The sequence below is a fragment of the Diadema setosum genome, chromosome 19, assembly GCF_964275005.1.
Source record: "Diadema setosum chromosome 19, eeDiaSeto1, whole genome shotgun sequence".
NCBI lineage: Eukaryota > Metazoa > Echinodermata > Echinoidea > Diadematoida > Diadematidae > Diadema > Diadema setosum.
The window spans coordinates 18,367,353-18,392,006 of NC_092703.1; the positions used below are offsets into that span (position 1 = coordinate 18,367,353).

General features: G+C 36.7%; 1 protein-coding gene across 1 annotated transcript in view; it reads left to right on the plus strand.

The window, feature by feature from the left end:
- LOC140242215 (transient receptor potential cation channel subfamily A member 1 homolog) overlaps positions 1–24,654 on the plus strand; it is a 105,026-nt gene that overhangs the window by 13,671 nt on the left and 66,701 nt on the right. The window contains exons 3-6 of the mRNA XM_072321959.1: positions 2,008–2,108; positions 20,618–20,791; positions 21,677–21,886; positions 23,471–23,564. Coding sequence (XP_072178060.1) covers positions 2,008–2,108; positions 20,618–20,791; positions 21,677–21,886; positions 23,471–23,564 — 579 coding nt within the window. The remainder of the gene's footprint in view (positions 1–2,007; positions 2,109–20,617; positions 20,792–21,676; positions 21,887–23,470; positions 23,565–24,654) is intronic.

The window sequence follows — 24,654 nt, forward strand, 5'->3', positions numbered from 1 at the left end:
CAATGAACACAAACAAACAAACGATTTCACAACATGAATATATAGTTTTGGCGGACGATTTATTCTAAATTGACAACAAATTACACACCAATTTCCTGAAAAGTGCACACAGTTTGCCTATAGATACGTAAATCCCACTGGGTTGCATACACACGTGGTGACGTCACAGATTTGGCACTTTTCGTAGCTGCATCGAACTTTTTCCAGTGCTCAAATTTGGTAGAAATAAAGATTCTTATATTCAAAGCAGAGACAACTTTATTGCATGATTTATGTCAGAAATTAATCAAAATAACATTAAATGATGGAAAACAGTCATTTTATATGATATTATTTCCTATAAATTTCTTCTTTAAATCATGGACAAGATTGTACTGCCTTCGTGAATTCGGGCCGAAGTGTATTGTCATACCTTATGTCATCTGCTCAAGATTTTGGACATACATGTCCAAAAACAAAATTTGGCCTTAGCAAATCTCTGCGATCCTTTCCAGACAGCTAACCAGATACAGTGAACATTAAACGGGTTAGGAATGACAAGCAGCAAACGTGAGCGTACATTGTATCTCCAAATTTTTGAATTTGTTTGGCCGTCTCGTAGACAATATGATTATTTCCTTAACGAAATAGGCCAAGCTACACTTGGCATCCCATAAAAACACTACGGTCTTTGTCCATGGTAATAATCATGGACAAGATTGTACCACCTTCGTGGATTCGGCCAAAGTGTATTGTCATACCCTCTGTCATCTGCTCAAGATTTTGGACATACATGTCCAAAAACAAAATTTGGCCCTAGCAAATCTCTGCGATCCTTTCCAGACAGCTAACCAGATACAATGAACATTAAACGGGTTAGGAATGACAAGCAGCAAACGTGAGCGTACATTGTATCTCCAAATTTTTGAATTTGTTTGGCCGTCTCGTAGACAATATGACCATTTCCTTAACGAAATAGGCCAAGCTACACTTGGCATCCCATAAAAACACTACGGTCTTTGTCCATGGTAATAATCATGGACAAGATTGTACCACCTTCGTGGATTCGGCCAAAGTGTATTGTCATACCCTTTGTCATCTGCTCAAGATTTTGGACATACATGTCCAAAAACAAAATTTGACCCTAGCAAATCTCTGCGATCCTTTCCAGACAGTTAAACAGATATAGTGAACATAAAACGGGTTAGGAATGACAAGCAGCAAACATGAGCGTACATTGTATCTCCAAATTTTTGAATTTGTTTGGCCATTTGTTGACCTGACCTGCTCTAGTGTGATGGGCCTTGAAACAGACTTTTCTACATGTTAGTATGTATACCTGTTGTATAGTTTACCACTGGGGCAGCCAGTCTTGAGTGAGAGTTTGGATTGAGACACTGTGATGAGAGCAAAGTGGGAAAGGGGTGATGTGGAACTACAATTGTAAGGGGGTTTTCCCCTTTCAAAGCTTAGGAACTATGACAATTTTACTTTTCAGATGATACAATATGGTGTATACTTTCTATTTGAAGATTTAGGATGAGTGTTTTTATCAGAGTGAGACAGAACTGGGTGAATTGCATGATTCTCACACTGATTGCAAGTTGTCAGCTCTGGTAGAAATTGCACCATTTTTCTTTCTTTTTTTTATAGATTTTTGAGACAGAAAATATTTGTGGTTAATACAATGGCAAACATTGTATATTTTCCCTCATATTGTTGTCCTGTTGTGATATGATATCATGCATTGTTGTAGTCTTCTTCTACCTATGGCAGTACCAAAACTTTGAAAGTTCATAAATCTTGAATAGAATTTCCAACCTTCATCATCATCTCTGTTGTCTTCTACTAAATATTTCTGCTCTTTCTCAGTCCGCATATATGTTGGGTTCCATTATACATTTAGATATATGATACCAGGATGTTTAAATACGGTTTTCCATTAGAAACTCAAAGAGAAAGAGAGCAATGAGAAAATAAGTCTCCAGTGCTTCATTCTGTCTTGTCTGCACAATTTTCCTCCTGCAGATGTCAATAGAAAGGGTGAAGGGGACCTTGTACCTCTCCACTTTGCATGCAAATACAAAGCCTCAAGGTATGCCGAGTCTAGTGCATCCGATGACAATCAGGTATGTCACCAAGTTGTACGTATACCATGCCTATTGTAGGTACTCTTTAGTTGCCTCCTTTAGTTCACTCTGTGGATGATATTCTTGTAAATTCTTGCCAGTCTGATTCAAGTCAAACTTGTCAGTATCGTGTGCATTGAATCCTAATGAAGGCTTGTACAGTCATTTGACTCACTTTAATGTTCTGGTTTATTTTAGCAAATTGTTTGTACAAGATAAAGCATGTTGATGTTGACATGTCAGGATATCATTTTGTGTTTTCCACTAAACTCAGTATTTGCTATGTATGTAAAAGTGCATTATGTGGTTTAACTCAGTAGTGTGTTGTATAAGTTCTGTAGTGTGTAGTACAAGTTTGCACAGTCACCAGAAATTTATTTGATCTGATTGAAGCAACCACTAATACAGTACAACTGCAGGGATTAGGAAAAGAAGGCTTTATTGTACATTGAAATGTGGCAATACTCGTTGGGTGACAATCTTTACTCATAATTGTCTTAACTGTGTATATCAATAGCAATCCAGGAATCATATTATCATTTTTCTTGTTATTATTGTGTTTGCAGTGTTTGAACTGTAGCCTACAGTGTTTGCAAAGTTGATCATTCAATTTGTTCAGAAGTAATTGTGATATATCTCAGTTCCTTTTGCCTTGATCCACTCAATACATGGACTCCCTGGTCATATTTTATAGTTTGAGTAAATTCAACTGTATATACAGTGTAATATCCATACTGTGGTACACAATATTTGAGTTGATTCATTGGCTATCAGGACTGCACATTGAGCCGCTGCCCTCTAATACAGTGTGACATCAATGCTGTATATAGACCTTACTAATGAAAATAATCACAAGGGTGTGGCTAATGCACTGTGTGCGTTGACAATAGCTTGTGTAAGCATGCCCAACTCTTCTGTGATTTGTCAGTGCTTGCTGGTTGAACAGACATGTTGCACACCTCTGTTGGTGCTAACTGTACAGCATTTGTGTGTGTCATGTCTGTGGAGCTAGGTGTGCTCTGTGTTTCCAGATTAGCAGTAAATAAAGTACACAAAGCAGGAAAAGGGGGTTCATGGTATAGTACTCGATCACCACAAAACCGGAATAGGATTGATCAGTAGCAAAACGACTCCATAGAGTGGGCGACTGATTTTGCAATGAGCATGCACTATACGCTCACAGGATCGATAATACATTTAAATGAGACATGAAACTCGTCACTGTAAAAGACAAGTTAGGTGATATGCTGGGAGTCATCAGATATCAGTCACCTGTGATCGACAACAAAAAGAATGAAATATAGCGACTTTAAGTTATATTTCTGCAATAATATTGTATGTTAGTAAAGTCAAATTTTTTGTACCTTTATAATTCAGATCAAATTGTTTATCACAATGGCAAACCACATGGAAAGTCCCGTACGTGTGTCTGCGTGTGCAAGTACATGTAGGTCTAAGTAGAACAGGTTTACTTAGTACAGTGTATCTGTACCATGTCGTCCTTCACACGAACAAATTGAAACACGACAATAAAGTGTTTCAAAGATCATCTTGACTTAATTAATATTGGTCTTTTCAAATATGAACTTGACCCTTATTTGCATAACCAAAACTGCTATATCTAAGGCCAAGTAAAAAAAGAAACCAGTTTCTCGTCCTCGCGCGCATCGATTTTGGCCGCCGCATCGATTTTTTTACTATTTACTATTTTCAAAATGGCGCTGAAAATACCAAGAAATTCATAAATCTCGTCCCAGCCCGCTTCCCGCCCACATCGATTTTCAGTTGCCGAATCGACTTTTTTTATATTTACTATTTTTTCGGCCGCCGAAAAAAGAATTTGACAATAATATTCACCTACCAATGGTGATGTGATTCGGCACGCCGTACACCGGGATACCGTTGTAACCCGGGGTACCACGTTGTATAGCGCCATCTCATGCCCATTATTTATAATGCGTATCCGAATTTAGATACGCCTATTCTGAATTCTGATACGGCAAAGTCGTCGCAATGAACTAGCACCATATAGGTGTTTTTCGAAGTACACTTGCATGCATTAATTGATGCATAATCACAAATAAGAAAACATTTTTGTGCATAATAATACTAAAAAATATTTTGACACATTTTTTGGTAAGCCAGGGTACAGCGCTGAAAAAAAAAAATAGTTAATTCAACAAAATGGCGAATTTTCACTTGGTACCCCAGGGTATCAAATATTGCATCATGTCTCATTTCTAATTACGCCTTGCGTCCTCTACTTAGCTGTAGTACAGCTGTAGCTTCTGTATAAAGTGCGTATGTAAAAACGCATGCATTTCACACTGCTCCACAAAGCAGTCGAACTGTAGTTGGATGGGCGGGCCGCGGGCGGGCCTGGGCTGTGTATGTGATGTACAGCGCACTCGGTATGTCGTGAACGCGATAGCAGCAACATTTTTGCGAACAATCGCTGATATTCCACGCGTATTTCGCGCATTGTTCGTATTTTTCCCCGTTTCTCATATTTTAAGCGGATGAATTGTACTGTACAAATGCTTGTGAGGATTGTATGGAGTTTGTATACATTTTCCTGTCATTGTGACTATGTGCATGTGCGTGCAGTGTCGGAAGGTACGGTAATGCAGTGGCCGTGCCGCACCGTTTATTGGCAAAGTGTGCGTGTCTGTAGCTGTGTAGAGGCCCGTACACTCTGCTCTGTAAACGTTGCATCTGACGGCGATGTATTGTTATATTTTGAAGATAAAATGAATGCGCTTTTCCAGCAAATGTAGAATTATTAAATGGGTGTATTTACAAAAGAAATAACTTTTCCACGGATTCTGGTTTGTCTCGTATTTCTGCGGGATACTTTTCTTTACGATGTAAATTCACGGACACGGCCGTGAGTCGTATCATCTGCAGTGTTACCTAGATACAATCATTCATCATCCAAATGATGAGTGATTATCAAATGTCTTTTTAGAACATGAAGAAACATCTTTAAATGTTTAATGCTATAATGCCATATCAATATCATTTTGACATCCATCTGCAATTGTACAAGCCAGTTTCCAGTTGAATGTGCTACAATTGTACTGTGAAGAAATGCAGATACATACCAGCTGTGTGGACACAAAAAGTCACAAACACCAATGATAAATAAAGCAGTGTTTTGAATATCATGGAATTTATTTCAGTCGTACATTTGTTGAAAGACATGTTTTATACCTGTTTCAATTAATAGCACAATACAAATGTACATCAGAATTGCAAGTACACTGGTATCAGAAATGCCATTACAACACTAAATACCAGTTTTAAGATGGTCATTTTCCCTTGACATCTGTAGTGGAAAGAAAAAGCAAATGTATTTCTGCATGCATGAAGTTTCATTTCAATTATGGTACATATATAATGTATTTGTTTGAAAATGCACAGAGTGCAGGCAAGACATACACTTGGGACCTGGTCTCGCATAACACAGCTACCAGAGTGATATTTCATTTCATAAATTGGATATAGAAAATAGTAAAGCCCTCTCTCGTTACCTTTCTCAGAATTACCGGACGAGAAACACATATTACTTTCATTTTGACAATTCTCGAAAAAATACAGTCAACTTCGGATACCTCGACGTCGGATAAGCCGAATATCACTTACCTCGGGGGCAAAATGAAAGTCCCGATTGTTCCTATGGAGTTTCCGTGTATTAAAATTCGCGTAGCTCGAAGAAATAACTCGAAGTTCGGTTACCTCGAAGTGAAATCTACTGTCCCGATCTTAATTAACTTATTGTTTTTCCCAGCATGTAGCTCGAATCGAATTGCAACATCACTCAGCATCTCCGATTAAGCGCGCATGGACAGCGAAGAAGACGTCACAAATCTTTTCACACTCGACTGTAAATATTCCCGACCAGAACAATCGCGCGCCCAAAGAAATACCTGGTACACAGCTGACAAGAAAAATCCCCAACACCTACCTGCATACGTATACGGTATGCACATAGCACCCTTGCAAATGGAGTGCTTACGATAGCATCATCTTCTTTTCTTTAACCACTGTGTTTTAATTCTTGTGATCATGATAGTCATACCGCGCGCGTAGATTTCTAAACCGTCGTGGCGCACCTGCGTAGGTGTTGGATGTTGACAGTTATATCTTTGGCATTAATCACGGTCCACTGTCCAAACATCGATCTCCTGCGTAGTGCCCTTTTTTAACTTTTTTTTTTTTTTGCCTTTCACGAAGTATGTTTCATTTATTCTTCCCCGAGAACGCAATCACTGATTTTTTTTTTTTTTTCCAGCAATGCGATTATGAAAATATTGTGGAATATGATGTGGAAGTATAGGCCGAGCATAATAAAGAATAGAATAATAGACAGGGCTCCACACTAACTTTTATCGGGCCACCAGTATCACTGATTTTTATTTTTTGGTGGTCGAATTTACTCGAAATTAAAATTAGAAAATCCAATCATCTTATTTTGTGTTTTAAGATTGAGCAAATAGGCGTATAGATTATTATAAAAGTTGATGCCTAAAAATTTAGGAGGTCAAAACTTACGTTTGAAATGAAAAAGTGGGAGCATTTGCCGACATCTGTTAGCATCCGACATTTGTTTTAGCATTGTAAAGAGCCGAAAGTTACCGTTATTCATTTCTTATTGTAAAAACAATCATCCAACATTTATTAGTCTGTTAGCACCTTACGGAGCCGAATATTACCGTTAATCATTTTTAAATGTAAAAGCAAACAACCGACATTCATTTTAGCATCTTACGGAGCTGAATGCTATCCTTATCCATTTCCAAACGTGAAAGCAAACATCCGCTACTTGTTTCAGCATCTAACTGAGCGGATTAATACCGTTAATCATTTCCAAATGTAAAAGCAACAATCTGTCATTTATTTTTGCATCGTACGAAGCAGAATATTACCGTTATTCATTTCAAACATACGACATTTATTTTATCATCGTACGGAGCCGAATTTCACTGCTGTCCACTTCCGAAAGTTAAATGAATCATTCTGACAATATTATTTTATCATCGTACGGAGCCGAATGTTACTGTTTTTCATTTTTGAACGTCGAAGCTGACATCAGACGTTTATTTTACCATCAAACGTAGCTGAATATTACCGTTTTTCATTTCGAAATGTAATAGCAAATATCCAATACTTTTTTTAGTATCATATGGGGCAGAATGTTACTGCTATTCACTTTCAAACATGCCAAACGTAAAAGCAATATGTATTTTAGCATCTTCCGGAGCTGAATGTTATTGCCATTTACTTTCGATCGTAAAAGCAAACATCCAGCATTTATTTTATCATCGTAAGGAGTTGAATGTTATTGTTACTCATTTCCGAACGTCAAAGCAAACATCAAACATTAATTTTACCATTGAACGCAGCTGAATGTTACTGTTATTCATTTCGAAATTTAAAAGCAAACATCAGACAGCTATTTTAGCATCGTATGGAGCAGAATGTTACTGGATCTTCCGAACATAAAAGCGATCATCTGACATTTATTTCAGCATCTTCTGGAGCCGAATGTTATTGTTATTTCCTTTCGAAAGTATAAGGAAACATCCGACACTAAATCTAACCATCGTACGGAGTTGAATATTGATTTTCATTTCCGAACGTCAAAGCAAATATTCGACATTTATTTCAGCGTCTTCCGGAGCCGAATGTTGTCCTTAATCATTTCCGAACGCAAAAACAAATATCTGACGTTAGTTTTAGCACCATACGGAGCTGAGTCGTATCGTTTTTCATTTCCAAAAGTATGAGCAAACATCCGACATTTATTTTAGTATCTTACGGAGCCGATTGTTACCGCTGTTCATTTTCAAAAGTAAAGGCAAACATCCGACTTTTTTTGGTGGCGCGATAGGGCCACCAAAATCTTCGTTTCTGACATTTTGATTTCAATTCCGATTTTCATTCAATTCATTCACATAAAAGTCGATTCAATTCCAATTGACAAGCATGCAAACAATCGGTAGGCGCTATAACAGATACCATGTTGAACATCGATAAACGTCGGATAAGTCGAAGAAAATTCGACGTACGTACGCGTACCTCGAATTTCGCGTACCTCGAATTTCACGTACCTCGAACCATTTTCTTCAGTCCCGACGAATTCGAGGTATCCGAAGTTGACTGTAGTAAAATATCAAATAGTAAGGACCTCCCTCATCGCCTTGCTCAAAAAACCCGGACGAGAAACTACTTTCTTTTTTTACTTGGCCTAATCCTGTCATTATATAATATGATCAGTTGTGAGAGCTCTTACAGCTAAGCCTGTAATATTTTCCAGCAGTAAAGCAATGAAGCCTCCAATACTTAAAACATAGGAAAATACAGCGAGTGTCTTTACATGACAATAGGATTTATACCTGGACAAAATATGGTGCTATATTGGAACTACTTACTGGCCCATTTTAAGGGCTCTGCTGCTTGAGTATCCATGTTCAGCTAAATGAATTGTAATTTGGCGATAACCAAAAATTCCCATGAGGAATAGAATCACTCTTACCTCCGATACAAAACAAGGGAAATTGCGTGTTTGTGTTCGTGGGGATGCGTATACTTGATGAAATAGTAAAATAAATGACATCAGAGTGAAGTTGAACTGCCTAAGAAAAAAGAAAAATAAAGAAAGCTCTTAAGCTACAATTAAGCCTGTGAAATTTTCCAGCAGTAAAAGCAATGAAGCATCCAATACAAAACAAAGGCAAATAGAGAGAGTGTGTGTTTGTTTACATGACAATATGATTTGTACCTGGACGAAAGCGGCATTACCTCAGTTAAAATAAAGAAAGAGACATCGCTTCTAAACCACATAACTCAACGGTAAGTCTCCTCGAACCAAGAGTGTGGAACGTAAGCTTCTACGTGAAAGATGAATCATGACGATCACCCGTGACGGACACATCTTTAAAGGGAACAATTAGAATTGGAAGGAGTGCTAAGCATATTGTCTCAGCAATCCCAAAGCAATGACACCCTTACATTTAGGCATAGAAGTGTACCTTGATTTCGCCTCTGAAATCAATGGTATTATTCATGCACCATTGCTGGCATTGTCCATAAACTTTGCTTTACAAACTTTCAGTGAAACATGTCGTAACATAATTCTGTATGTGTAACTCCATTAGCAGTGATTGACTACATAAAGAAAGATATATTAAATTGAACGCTTAGCACGTATAACTCGGGGGGATTATAGCCTGATACTCTGTTCTTCACTGCCCAGATACCAACAACACTAATCAACTACGGCTATGTAGAGTAGAGAAACAGCCATGACGAAAATAAAAGTTTTGCCTTTTCTTTGGCAGAACGACACACAACCCCTTCAAACACACTATAATTGGCAGGGAGGGACTTGAAAAAGCTCCTTACTAACTAGACTCGGAATTTGTCAACACTGACAAATTAGGTGATCCGATCTATTGGGAAATCAATGATTTGAGTCCTGATCCCAATAGGCATGACCATACAGGTTTCATCTATGTTGAGAGGACATTGGCCATGTGATGTTTGGAGTCTCATTTAGAAAAGGGAGTCAGACCTGCCATCTTTGGTACCGAATTCCGTATGCACTAACGAAGATACAGAATGAAGTATATTTTACCTTTGACCCTATTTTGCACACCAAAGATGGCATCTGAGCAAAAAGTAGTTATTTTGTGAAATGATTCTTGTAAAATGGTCCTTGCGTGTGCAAAATATGGGAAAGATAGGACAAGTATTCACCAAGATACAGGATGAAACATTTATGACCTTTGACCCTAATTTACATACCCAAGATGGTGTCCGATCAAGTAGTTGTTATTTTATGAAATAATGTACGTGACATGAACTAAACATATGCAAAATATGGGGGTGATAGAGGCTGTTTTTCTTGAGTTATTGCAGAGAAAGTTGCAGAAAGAAAGAAATAGCTCAATACATCGAAGATAAGCTTTAATTTCAACCAAGTTTTTTGGCATGATCCAGACATCGTATGAAAAACAAAAGGCATTTTTCTGATAGCGCAAAGTCTCAGCTACATTATATTAAAATCTGGGAGAAATTCAACGAAGGGTAAGTGAGCTAGTGCTCGATAAAGACAATCATGTCAACTTTCACATCTAGAAAAATTCCCTCCCATAGAGATAACACGTCATAACGAAGATACAGAAAAAAGTACATATGACCTTTGACCCCACTTTGCACAGACAAGATGGCATCTGAGCAAAAAGTGGTTATTTTGTGAAATGATCCTTGTAACATAGTCTTTACGTGTGCAAAATATGGGAAAGATAGGACATGTATTTACTAAGATACAGGATGAAATATTTATGACCTTTGACCCTAATTTACATACCCAAGATGGTGTCCGATCAAGTAGTTGTTATTTTATGAAATAATGTACGTAACATGAACTAAACATGTGCAAAAAATGGGGGTGATAGGGGCTGTCTTTCTTGAGTTATTGCAAAGAAAGTTGCAGAAAGGAAGAAATATCTCAATACATCGAAGATAAGCTTTAATTTCAACCAAGTTTTTTGACGTGATGCCGACGTCGTATGAAAAAATAAAGAGCACATTCACGATAGCCCAAAGTCTCAGCTACAACATACTAAAATTTGGGAGAAATTCACCGAAGCATAAGTGAGATAGTGCTCGAGAAATATAGTCATGTCAATTTTCATTTCCAGAAAAACTGCACTCCCATAGAGATAACACGTAAACTGGTCAAATTTGACAAGATTACTTTGAATCCATTTTTACGAGGTGATGCCGTCATCCAATCAAAATGCTGTTATTATATTAATGAAAAAGCATTTAATAAGCTACAACATACTGAAATTTGTGTGAAAATTGGCAAAGGATAAGTGAGATACGCTCGAGTGAACTTGAAATTTGATGACGTCATTTTGAAAATTTACTTTTTTTACTTTATTAAGAAATTTGATATCTTTTAATCATTTTTTCAGTATCGCCAACCCATGAAATGATATGTACAACTCATCAGCTTTCAAAATATGTAAAGAAAATGGGGGGTCACCGTCCATCCTGACAAGTAAAATCGGATTTAAAATTGGCGGTTTTTTGGCATTGTTGCACTGTATATCGCCATTGACGCGCGCGCGGAATTTCAACTTTGACGGGCCCGTATGACGTCATATTGAGTCGGATTGACTTGAAACTTGGTAGAAACATTCCTTGACATTTCAGACATTCGATCCGTGTGAAAAAATGGGAAATTTCTATTGCATATGAGCTGTGCGTGCGTATATGTGCGCGCGCGTACGCGTCCGTCCAATTTTTTCAATTTTTCAAAAAATGCTCCAAATGGTCTGAAACGTGTGCAAAAAAAAATTGAGCTCGATTTGAGCATACAAATATTTCAACGCGCGCGTACGCGCACTTTTTAATAATAAATGTGAATTTTGATAATATGAGTAGAATGCGCTTGACTTGAAATATATGTGACGCAAATTTCATTGAAAAATTCCTTTCCATTAATGAGATATGCATGAAAATGTGTTTTCATATAATGACGTCATAGTGACGTCACGGTTGACTGATCACTATGATTTTATAAAATTTGTCGACTTTGGGACACGATACATATATGGTATAATTTTGAAATTGATAGGAGGAACACTTTCTGAGCTAATCGAAACACAACTTTTGTCCAGAAAGAAAGAAAGAAGAAGAAAGAATCCGTACAGATACAGGTGATCCGAGAGGATACTCGGATCACCTAATAAGAAATATTGCGAGGAGACAATTCATCAACCTGTATAGTTCTGATGGTCTAACACACAAATCAACAAAACACTGATCAAAACAGCTGATCCATTTACAACTACAATGCCTGTTAATTGTACAAGACGGAAGAAACGCCATATTCCTTGGGCGTGGTCGCTTTGAAGGGACTGGTTTCCGATCTTTTCACTGAGTCGTGTTTGAACGACTCTAAAAAAAAACCAACAACAACAAAACCCAACTAGACTCGGAATTTGTCAAGACTGACAAATTAGGTGATCCGATTTTTTTTTTTCTTTAAATCAATGATTCGAGTTTTCACCTAAGATTAGGGACATTGGTCGTGTGATGTTTGGATTCTCATTCTGAAAAGGGAGTCAGACCTGCCATCTTGGGTACCGAATTCCGTATACACTATCAAAGATGCAGAATGAAGTATATTTGACCTTTGACCCCACTTTGCACCCCCAAGATGGTATCTGAGCAAAAAGTGGTTATTTTGTGAAATGATTCTTGTAACATGGTCTTTGCGTGTGCAACATATGGGAAAGATAAGACATGTATTCACCAAGATACAGGATGAAACATTTATGACCTTTGACCCTAATTTACATAACCAAGATGGTGTCTGATCAAGTAGTTGTTATTTTATGAAATAATGTACGTAACATTAACTAAACATGTGCAAAATATGGGGTTGATAGGGGCTATTTTTCTTGAGTTATTGCAAAGAAAATTGGAAAAAGAAAGAAATATGAAAATACATCGAAGATAATCTTTAATTTCAACCACTTTTTTGGACGTGATCCCGACATTATATAAAAAACAATGGGGACACGTACGATAGCGCAAAGTCTCAGCTACAACATATTAAAATCTGGGAGAAATTCACCGAAGGGTAAGTGAGCTAGTGCTCGATAAAGACAATCATGTCAATTTTCACATCTAGCAAAATTCCCTCCCATAGAGATAACACGTCATAACGAAGATAAAGAAGTACATAATATTATGACCTTTGACCCCGATCTGCACAGACAAGATGGCATCTGAGGAAAAAGTGGTTATTTTGTGAAATGATCCTTGTAACACGGTCTTTACGTGTGCAAAATATGGGGAAGATAGAACACGTATTCACCAAGATACAGGATGAAACATTTATGACCTTTGACCCTAATTTACATACCCAAGATGGCGTCTGATGAAGTAGTTGTTATTTTATGAAATAATGTACGTGACATGAACTAAACATGTGCAAAATATGGTGGTGATAGAGTATGTTTTTCTTGAGTTATTGCAAAGAAAGTTGGAAAAAGAAAGAAATATGAAAATATATCGAAGATAGGCTTTGATTTCAACCAAGTTTTTTGACGTGATCCCGATACTGTATGACAAAATGAAGGGCATATTACAATAGCCCAAAGTCTCAGCTACAACATATTTAAATCTTAGAGAAATTCACCGAAGCATAGGTGAGCTAGTGCTCGAAAAAGAAAGTCATGTCAATTTTCATTTCCAGAAAAACTGCACTCCCATTAAGATAACACGTAAACTGGTCAAATTTGACAAGATTATTTTCAATCCAATATTACGAGGTGATGCCGTCATCTAATCAAAATGTTGTTATTATGTTAATGAAAGAGCATTTAGTAAGCTGCAACATACTGAAATCTGGGTGAAAATTGGCCAAGGATAAGTGAGATACGCTCGAGTGAACTTGTAATTTGATGACGTCATTTTGAAAATTTGCTCTTTTTATTTTATTAAGAAATTTGATATCTTTTAATCATTTTTCCAGCATCGCCAACCCATGAAATGACATGTACAACTCATCAGCTTTCAGAATATGTAAAGAAAATTGGGGGTCACCGTCCATCCTGACGAGTAAAATCGGATTTAAAATTGGCGGTTTTTTGGCATTGTTGCACTGTATATCGCCATTGACGCGCGCGCGGAATTTCAACTTTGACGGGCCCGTATGACGTCATATTGAGTCGGATTGACTTGAAACTTGGTAGACATATTCCCTGACATTTCAGGCAGGCGATAAGTGTGAAAAAACGGGAAATTTCTATTGCATATGAGCTGTGCGTGCGTATATGCGCGCGCGCGTACGCGTCCGTAAAATTTTTTCACATTTTCAAAAAATGCTCCAAATGGTCTGAAACGTGTGCAAAAAAAATTTGAGCTCGATCTGAGCATACAAATATTTCAACGCGCGCGTACGCGCGCGTTTTAAAATAAATATGAATTCTGAGAATATGAGTAGAATCCGCATGACTTAAAATATATGTGACGTAAATTTCATTGAAGAATTCCATTCTATTAATGAGATATGCATGAAAATGTGTTTTCATATAATGACGTCATAGTGACGTCACGGTCGACTGATCACTATGATTTTACTTGCGCTGTCGTCTTTGGGACACGATACATATATGGTATAAGTTTGAAATTGATAGGAAGAGGACTTTCTGAGCTAATCGATGCACAACTTTTGGGGAGAAAGAAGAAGAAAAAGAAGAAGAAGAAGAAAGAATCCGTACAAAAACAGAAGGTGATCCGAGAGGATACTCGGATCACCTAATAAACAGTGATGCCTTCCACACATGTGGCACAAGATACCTCTATATACATGTAGTAGGGTACCTAAGGGGGGGTCACCGTGCACCCCCCCAGGACTCCTCGAAACTTACATTTTCAGGATCCTCATGACATACCAAAACATAATCAAGATGTTAACAGGAACGAAACGTGGCTGTTCTAGGTGAAATTTAATGTATTCTATTGTTTTTCATAATTTCTTATGTATTTCTTTGTTTTTCAACTTTTTCAACTTTTGTTTTTTCTTTGTTTTTCTATTGGAAATTGTCACTGACCACTTTTCTACCATAATTAGCACAAAACTAATCAATGAAAGTGATTGATTGTAAAAATAATCAGGTTTTCATGACTTTCATGACAGAGCACCTGTTTTCCATAGGAAATGTACACAAAAGCACAAAATTGTGCCCGTTTTGGGACGACATTCCGTTACAAAAATGGGCGTGACTTCGCACAAGTATGCGGGGAAGTTGCAAATTTGGTCTCGAACTTGAACAAAACAAAGGCAAGTAAATTTTGAGGAGTCCTGGGGGGGGGGGTGCACGGTGACCCCCCCCCCCCCCCTTAGGTACCCTACTATGTAGGCCCTACATGTAAGCACATATATATTACATATACATACATATATATATATAGCACACCCTGTTGTCGTGGAAACAGAAGAAATACATTTATGTCGAACGCACCCACGAAGTTAAGTGACTTTCGGTTTATCAAAAAGAAAGATATATATGGATAAATACTTAGTAAAGCATACCACCTCCTTAAAAATGAGATTATAAACATAGCCCCAAATTATCTCTTGGTAACAAAGATTTATCAATCCAAAATCCCAAAGAAATTCGATTATTTTTAACAAAGTTGAAATTTTCAGACTTGTGTGTTTCGGAGGCTTCAGTTAACAAACTAGTGTGTTTCGGAGGCTTCAAAACTGTTAACACAAAGTTCTAGTCCTGTATTCACTTAGAATAAGAAAACTACAGTAAGCAACTATCACAACATGCTAGAATAACAACAGGGCATCAATAAGATGTGAATAACAGTATACAGATGTACATTTTATGGCAGTGCATGATGTTTACTCTTCATACCTATTATTATTAGGAAATTGGCTTCCACAAAAGTGAATAACAAACTGTACACACTTTGAGCGATGCTCAGTTCGAATTTATGACATTACATGTGGCATTATGATCCTAAAGGAAACTGCAACAGTAGCAATAAAGGTACACTGATGTATAGCTGTCTGCATTTGTCAAACTTTTCACCATAATGCAGAAAGGATTACTTTCAAGGAGTTCAACTACAGTTCAGACTTAATGCAAAGATAATGTTTGCTTGCTTTATTTGTATTTTGTAAGGACAGTTTGTGGGATGTATATTGACAAACATGTAAACCACCCATCATAATTGTAGAGTATGTGAAATCAATTTCAGCTGTTGATGAGAATGGGATAGAAAATAGACTATGTGATGGCATGATGGTTAGATTACAACATAGCGTTGTAAAATATAAAAAGGGGAAAAAAGGCTTTTAAACATTCTTTTGCATATTATGGACTATGGCTGATATTCTTTTGCATATGGACTATGGCTGATATCCTCATAGAGCTCTATCAAATGCAATGATCATGGTTATAGAACAGCAATCTTAAACACCGATCAGCCATTCCATGCAAGGGTTATCGTCAAACTGAAAAAATGGAGTCGGAATAATCAATATATGGGTTATATTATCATGGAGATAGAAAATAAAATGGTCAAGATCCTATTCGTCTTTTTGAATCGCCTGTTGAAAAGATACATACCCTACCTATGATTGTGTATGAATTTTGAATTAAAAAAATGTTGACCAAATGTATATTTCCCTATAATATGTGATACCTAGAATTTTGCTATCTTTTTCTGTCGTATACAAGTCACCTCTGCTTCATATCATTTTCTCTTTTATTTTTTTTTATGCTTCAAAGGCTTTTTTTTTTGGTAGTTATTATATAAAATTCCAGTTTGTGTGACTCCTGTGACAGCTAGGAGGCCCGTTTTTTAAAGTAACACATTGAGAAATTACTAACAGAACTTTTACTGTTTCTAAAAATGACAACCTTTTAGGAAAAGCAGATTAAAAAGCAGCAATTGCGTTTAAATATCTAAGTTTGTTTTAGAATATAAACCCACAGACTACAGTTTAAACCCTTTGCATTTCAAAATACAGTAGAGGGTTGTAACTTTTTTTCCAGAAAAGCCAGGACTAAACAGATTATAAAGATTTCAATCATTTCAATATTGTTCTTCATGAACATACATGCTTGTAACTTCTCCAGTCACCCCACCCATGTAAACTACATGTACCCACGGCAACAGGCTATTTGCATTGTATGAGTAGAGGTCTATATGTCATTTATTAACAATCCTATCACAACCATTACTATCCATACACTGTTTACTTCACTGGGAACTACATTCACAAACATGTCATAGAGTCTCACACTTGTATGAGAAAAGATGTTTTGTAACATAAGCTACATTTTGTTTGCTCAAAAGTAGTCAAGTGGTTCTGCCAGCATGACAAAATACGGAAAAGTACAGTGATAGTATCAAGATTGTGTTGCACCTAGCATGCATCTGATATGACATACAGACTGACATAAAAACCTGTCTGAGAGAAGAAATCAAATGTCAAAATTCCAAAACAGTACTCTGTGATGCAAGTCACACCACAAAAATGATAATCTGCAAGATGTTAGCTATTTTCTATCCAATCACAAATTTATTGATTACTTTCCTCCAAATAAGTATTGGAGATGAAAGCCAAAGAACTTGTTAGGAAATGGAAAGCTGAAAAAGTCAGATTTTTGTATGGCAAAAACAAATGCCATGTGAGTAAGAATGGAATGGATTTGTCAATGGGTTATAAGTGAACGTGTAAAAGATAGTGTTTCGAACCTATTCACTCAGATCTATGGTAGTGAGTCAAAAGTGTAAAAATCCAAAAAGTAACTTATTTTCCACCATTTGCTTTTGATCATGCAGTAAAGTGCAACCTTAAATTCAAAAGTAATATATTTCTTAGTTTTGTGTATTATGTTTCCCTCTTGAATATCCATCTATTAAAGGGATGGTACAGTATTGGTGGAGATGAGAATTGGGCTTTTCACTTTTTGCAAGATACCAAGAAAACACTTATGATATAGTACAGAGCATACCATTTTGAGAGGAATTCAAAGTTTATTTGATGAAAATCGGGTTTGGAATGACTGAAACATCCAAAAACAAAGTAAAACAAAGCAATCATAATAAAGTGTGGGTCCCACACTTTATTAGAATCGCTCTTTTTTGATATCTCAGCCATTTCAAAACCAATTTTCATCAAATAAACGTTGAATTCCTCATAGAATTACATGCTCTTTCATATTTCAAAAGAGGTTTCTCAATATCTCACCAAAAAATGTTAGAAACTTGAAATTAGGTCTCAATCAAAACTATACGATCCCTTTAAAGTCCTTAAATCTTCAGCCCAGGAATAGTGTTCAGTTCAAAAAAAAAAAAAAAAAAAAAAAAAAAAAAAAGAGAGAGAGAAAAGGAAATAGTGTATTTAACACTAAATAATCAAGTAATTATTTGGTCTTCATTTTTTAAGTCTGACCAGTCGAAAGAGTGATACGAAAATGGTATACAACACTTCAACTTCTCTCAAGAGTACAAAATGAGTTATAAAATACAACTTAAGAACACTGATGTGTCCACAACTACTTGCTTTGTTGCACTGCTGTTGCATGATGTGGGCATGTACGCAAGCTGGAAGTCACTTTCATTACTCACAATATCTAGCCTGTTCTATTGTTTCAAAAGGAAACTTACAAAATAAATGCTTTTCACACACTTAAACAATTATCTACACCTTGCTTGATGAACCATCAAGTCTCATTCAGTCCAAACAGTTATTTAATAGACTTAGAATTACAAAATTGTAATGAAAACATTCCATTTACATGCTGTTAACATAAAATGAAGCCTCCGAAACATCTGGAAAATTAATTCGGTATGCCTTATGTTTTTTTGAAAATTATGTATGTTATGTGGAAAGTGATGGGTAAATTGTGTCTTTTTTGGTTGATATACACTGTTTAAACATATTTGTGGACCAACATCCTCATCTGCCAATATTTCATTGCCGAATGAAGAGGTGAGTTACAGTATGACACGTCTGCACTGTTTAGGAAAAATAGGTAAATCGTATAGTAAATCTATATTGGTGAGTCAACAAAGCAGCCAGAAAATTGAATGTTATGAAATATCATTGGATATGTCATAAATGATCATTGGGTGGGTGAACAATAAATCTAATTTGATTTTATCCAGAGAAAATCACAAAAATGCAGTGTTAACATCCTTTTGAAGCCTCTGAAACCACTTTTTCTCTACAAAGTGTATTGGCTCAAAAAATTATTGCAATATCATATTTTCTTTTTATTTTTGTTGTCTGTCCATGTCTGTTGATGATTTCATGGCATAATTTAGGGCAGACACTAAAAGAATTTATCAGAAATGTCAAATTAGATGTTTTTGCCGTTTCGGAGGCTTCAATGTGTTTCGGAGGCTTCATGTGTTAACCGAAAATTTGTATTGTTTCCTATTTTCAGAGAGTTTGGCGGATCCTAACTATTTTTGGTTTATTTGGTTAGGGCCCCATATCCTACTTTTTGACGTAGATTGGGTCACTTATCTATATTCATATTATTTGACTAAACATTTTGTTTCGGAGGCTTCAAAACTGCTAACGGAAATTTCACTCGAAGTAAAATCATCACAAAATTTCAAATAGCCGTAGAATCAAGTAAACTTTGATAAAAGTCTAAAGTTTAGCTATACCTTACTATTTTCAGCATAAAAGAAAGTAACCAAAACACATCCTCTAATCATTACTGTCCATCAAAGTTTGCTAACAATTGTTAACGGAAAAAGAAGCCTCCGAAACCTCAAATTTGAAGACATAGTATTCCAAAATACAGGGCCAGCTACCAACCAAACTAATTTGGTCATTTCAATTGACCATACAACTATGCTTTTAACATAAAAAATTAGATCCCTGCAGTTGCTGTAGAAAATTATTAACATTTAAAAAATGTTACATAAATTTCAATGCAACAAATGGTCATTTTTAGGGTACATATGTGACTGTCAAAACAAAACGCATCAATACATGTACCTGGACCTGACTATGCTACCCAAGGTGGCTACTCATGAGGTGACTCACATGTGAAAAAATCTTTGAGATCTGTAAATCTATGTGTTCAGGGTGGGCCAAAAGGCTAAAAATTGAAAGTTACACCCTTTACCGTAGAACTGACCATATGTATTCAGAGTTTTTTGCTGATCCATCCTGATCAAAATTTCTGTACTTTGGATCAAAAGGCAAGTGGGAAAAACATCATTGCATTGTAAAAACATCAGGATAAAGGTAGCAAGGTCTTTAAAACTGATGACAAAGGTTCATACGAACAATACGTTCATATGAATTTCCCTGTTCATACAAATTTAGGGGTTTGTAGAGATGTGTAGATAGGGCATAACTTGTTATGGCCTTCGTACGAATGGTGTTTAATTTGCAAAATGAACATCAAAAGACTCTATTGAGAAATGGAGTGATTTTCTTGTGTACAGTGGCCTTTAAACTATTCTAAACAAATTGCGATATCGAAGTCTCGTGGAATTTGCCAAGGAAAGCCAAGTAGCCATTTATCAAAATGGCCACCATTTATTATCATTAGAAGCAATTAGTAATCTTAGCAATTAGTGTAGAAATGCAAATTATTAGAAATATACAGAGAAAAAACCCAAAGGTATTCTACAGTACAATGTTTTGGGCAATGTACACTACCGGGTACTATAAAAGTGGAAATTTCTATGATGTGAACATTTTTATGCATTTTGTACGACTGGAAATTAGCACAAAAATAAAAACAAGCGAGTATATTGTACAAGTAGCTTGTTACAGTACATGTACAACTATGTGATTCTGTATCTGTGGGAATTGAAATCATGTGAAATTCATCTTTCCCGGTGGAGGGCAAAGAATACAAGGGAATTAAAAGCAATAGTTAACATTCTCTTTTCTCCCATCGTTCTGTTGACTTGCTTGACAGCCCAATGGCACCAGTTCAGAGGAGATAGAGAGTGTGATCCTTTTCCTGGAATCCAAGGGGGCTGATGTGAATGCCAAGGATACATATGGCATCACCCCACTCCACCTAGCTGCCATCAGAGACAATGAGGTTGCTGCCAGCGAGTTGCTGAGTATTAATTCCATTCAAGTTGATGTGAGTGTGTTATCTATGTTGCTTTGTACTCCAGCAAATGGATTGAATCATTGATGAATTATTGCATTTTCAGAAGTGTGAAAAAAAGTCATGCATGTATGGATTGCATGTTACATATTTTTCATGAACTTTCACAACAGCCACAGCCCCCATTGACTTTATTCATAAAGTTTGCTGGCCTACACAAATATATTGGAATTTAGAAAGAGACTCACGGGTAGAACCTAATAGATGCTCTGTGATATCAACTAGTTTATTCTTCATTCAGCACAATATTTGATTGGCAGAAAAGTGGTGTAGATTTGATATTATTCTGTAGGAATCAATTTTGTTATCGGCCTACTTACAGGTGTATGAAATCACAGACTTGATAAAATCTAAACATGAAAGTGTATTATTGCCATGGTTTCAAAGAGATTATACGTACCTGTCGGTTGATTTGAATGTCTATCACTCACTCTCAAAACTATTACAGTCGGGGGCGGGCAGGGGGGCATGAGGCAGATGCAGCAGTTTGAATTCTCCAGGCCGTCCGGTTGGCAGCTGTTCTGAGGAGATCTGGCGTTGTCATCCTGGTCCATCCTTAGATAGATTTTTGATATGATTTAAAAAAAAAAAGGACCAATATGGAAAGGATATTTTACTGATATGTGTAGCATATGTGCATGTTGGTTGTATCTAGAACCTCAAATCTTTATATCATGGTATTTACACATGATAGTGAACACACAAAACTAGAACCATTGGATGACACTGGTGAAACCCTATCCCTGCTTTTCTTTTGTTATGGGCATTTCGAGTGTTACGGACATGGCATCTTAAACAAAATTTGCAACCTGAAAAGATCATTGAGATAACAAAATATTTTCTGTTTCAATGTGTCAGGTCTGTGATTGTCAGATGATGACCCCGCTCCACATGGCATGTACTCATGGTAGTGACACCATTGCTTCCATGTTGGTGGAGAAGGGTGCAGCGCTGACATCGACTGATGAGGAGAATGGTACCCCTCTCCATGCAGCTTGCCAAGAAGGTCATGAGGAAATTGTCAAGCTTCTATTTGCAGCTGGTGACAAGCAAGGACTTGTTGGTCAGGTAATAAGGAAAATATGAATCCATTTCTTATTAATCTCTTTTAACCCGTTGAGGACGGACTGATTTTGCTACAACATGCATTTCCCATAGACCCCTGCCCGAGTATACTCGGGACTCGTCCTCAACGGGTTAAAGAATGCATGCGTCAAATAAATTACAGACCCGTAGCAAGTGGCATAGCGATGTGATATTTCTTCATTGTCATGACATGAGGCAGTGATCACGTACCATTACAATTTTGTCTCAGTTGAAGAAGGGAGTGGAGGTAAATGCATGGTTTGCTACTGAACATGGCAGAACATTGGCGTTTATTAAAGGGAAGTTTCTTTTTGAAAATATATTGTATGTGTGCAATGAAAAAAAAATATCTGAGCTAAAACATGTGTACCAGGCCACATTAGTTGTTCTGGTATAGCTTCAAAGAATGCAAATTTAGATACATTTGGCGTTGCCAATGAAAACAATTCCTTTTAAGCGTGTAATGACTGTCATGAAAGGTAGTTCAAGATGCAGACAATACATAGTACAAATAAGTCATAGTTTTTCTCAACTCAAACAGATGAAGTCATATTTTGGATGTAAGTAAATGCCTTGGTGGATGAGGAATACTGGCTGTTCATGCAATGTAACAGGGTCGTGGTAGCCCAAAGTATGTGTACTCCTTCTCGTTTCTTGTTGATGAGGGATGGAAAGGGATGGTCACCAGTAAAACCATTCAAATTCATTATACCCGATACAATAGAGATGGTATAAGTCCAAATGGGGATGACAGAAAAAGAATTACAAGGAGAAGCCAAGCCATTGAATTAAGGAAGCCAAGAACATGAAAAAATGCTAAGAAGATAGTGGATAGACTGTGGCCCACAGACAAAGAAAGAAAAGAGTGGTGAAGTGAGAGTTTTTTGCTCTTTGCTTCTTGGGCTGGTATGCTTTTCGTGAATACATTGTAAGTCTGTGCCTTTACATCAGTTACAGCAAGTTATTGTTCAACAGGTATTACGCTGTACCATGCGAAATGTGTACACACCTTGTGCATTCAAATGAGCAAGGTGTAGCTGTCTCTTTTAATGTTTCATCACATTACAATTACTCTTTGTTGCAGACAATTACCATGTCTGTGAATGATAAATGGCAATACCATACCAGAGAAATCATTCTAACAACTGAACAAATGCAGACCACTCAACATTCTCAATGTGTGTTCACTGGATCTACTTGATGTTATAAGGGCAAATTACTTTGAAAAAAAAATATTCACATAGTTTATTTTGCTTTGTTGTAATAGCAAGAATTGTAAATAGAGATATTGCCACATAAATATTGCATGATTTCATGACATGCTCGTGATTTAGACTGATTTTCCTTGTACTTGTGTATAAGCTGCACCCCCTTTCCAACATATCTTTTAACCTGTTGAGGATGGCCTGATTTTGCTGCAACATGCATTTTCCATAGACATCTGCCCGAGTATATTCGGGGACTTGTCCATAACAGGTTAATGGAAAAAGGCTTTTCCAGCAAATACAGATGTGTACTGACAACCAAGTGTTCTTTATTCCTTTACATGGTTTGACATTAAAACAGATGCTGACCGATACCAACACCGATCGCAGCACCCCCCTCCATCTGGCTGTAGACAATGGCTATTTGGAAATTGTTTCATTGTGTGTGGAAAAAGGTAATTTTTCATCATATCCGAAGTACATTTTTATTTCTTTAATTCCCTTGTTTGTGTCATGCATGTGTGTATGTGTGAGTTCAAATAGTTGAAAGTAACCAGCTCTTAACAATGCGGAGATGCACTTTTGTAATTAATGTCCATTGTGTGTAAAAGTGTTTACAGTAAGTTACGAAATTACAATTCATGTTACATGTCTGGTTGAACTTGTATACAGATGTCATTGATTATGTATTCAGCTTTCTTTTTCTCTAAAGTGTACATTTTATGTTATAAAAAAATACCAACTCGCAATTTGAGTGAAACATAGTCATTTATGTTTCAGTTCTGTAAATTGTAATATTGCTTCTAATCACTTGTTTTTGTGCTAGAGTATATGGCACTTGTATTTGTTTATCGCTTCACTATATGAATGACATTTGTCCTTACATGCCGACTGAGCTGAAATATGTGTTAATTCCCTCATCCAAGTCAACATAATTTTTCACTCAAATTCATATCGCCATTCTCTGAAAAAGAATTGTTTTCCCGCTCCAATTCGCAGCAATACTACTCGCTGATTCGCTAGTGTATGGCGCGGTACCGTTCGTGCCACGCATCCGTTGTCTGTATGCCGGAATAGAAAGGGCATACACTCATTTACACTCGAGTATATACTACACGTAGTACCCAAGGTAGTTCACTTCTTTTTCTCCCTCTCTCTTTCTGAGTGTTTGTGTCTGTGTGTATTGTTTGGTGTAGGTCAGCACGATGCAACTTATGATGCAAACGTGGAGCTATTAAAGCTGCATGGTCCAATGAGGGTGCAACGGGAAATTGTTCTTGAACAATTTTTTTTTTGCTTTTTGTTTCGTTTAAAATTACATGCATTGTACTGAGGGATGTACAATTGTCTTGTGAGCTAAGTCAAAATGATATTTTGTGTGATTACAGTCAGTAACATGCACAATTTTGTCAAATATAGGCTACTTATATCACACCTCCTCTCTGCATGCTCATTATTATAAATGATTGTTCATGCAGCTTGCAGGAATATGTTTATTACAGGTGATTTTGTTTCTCCAAAAATGCAATGAGGTTCGATCGTTAT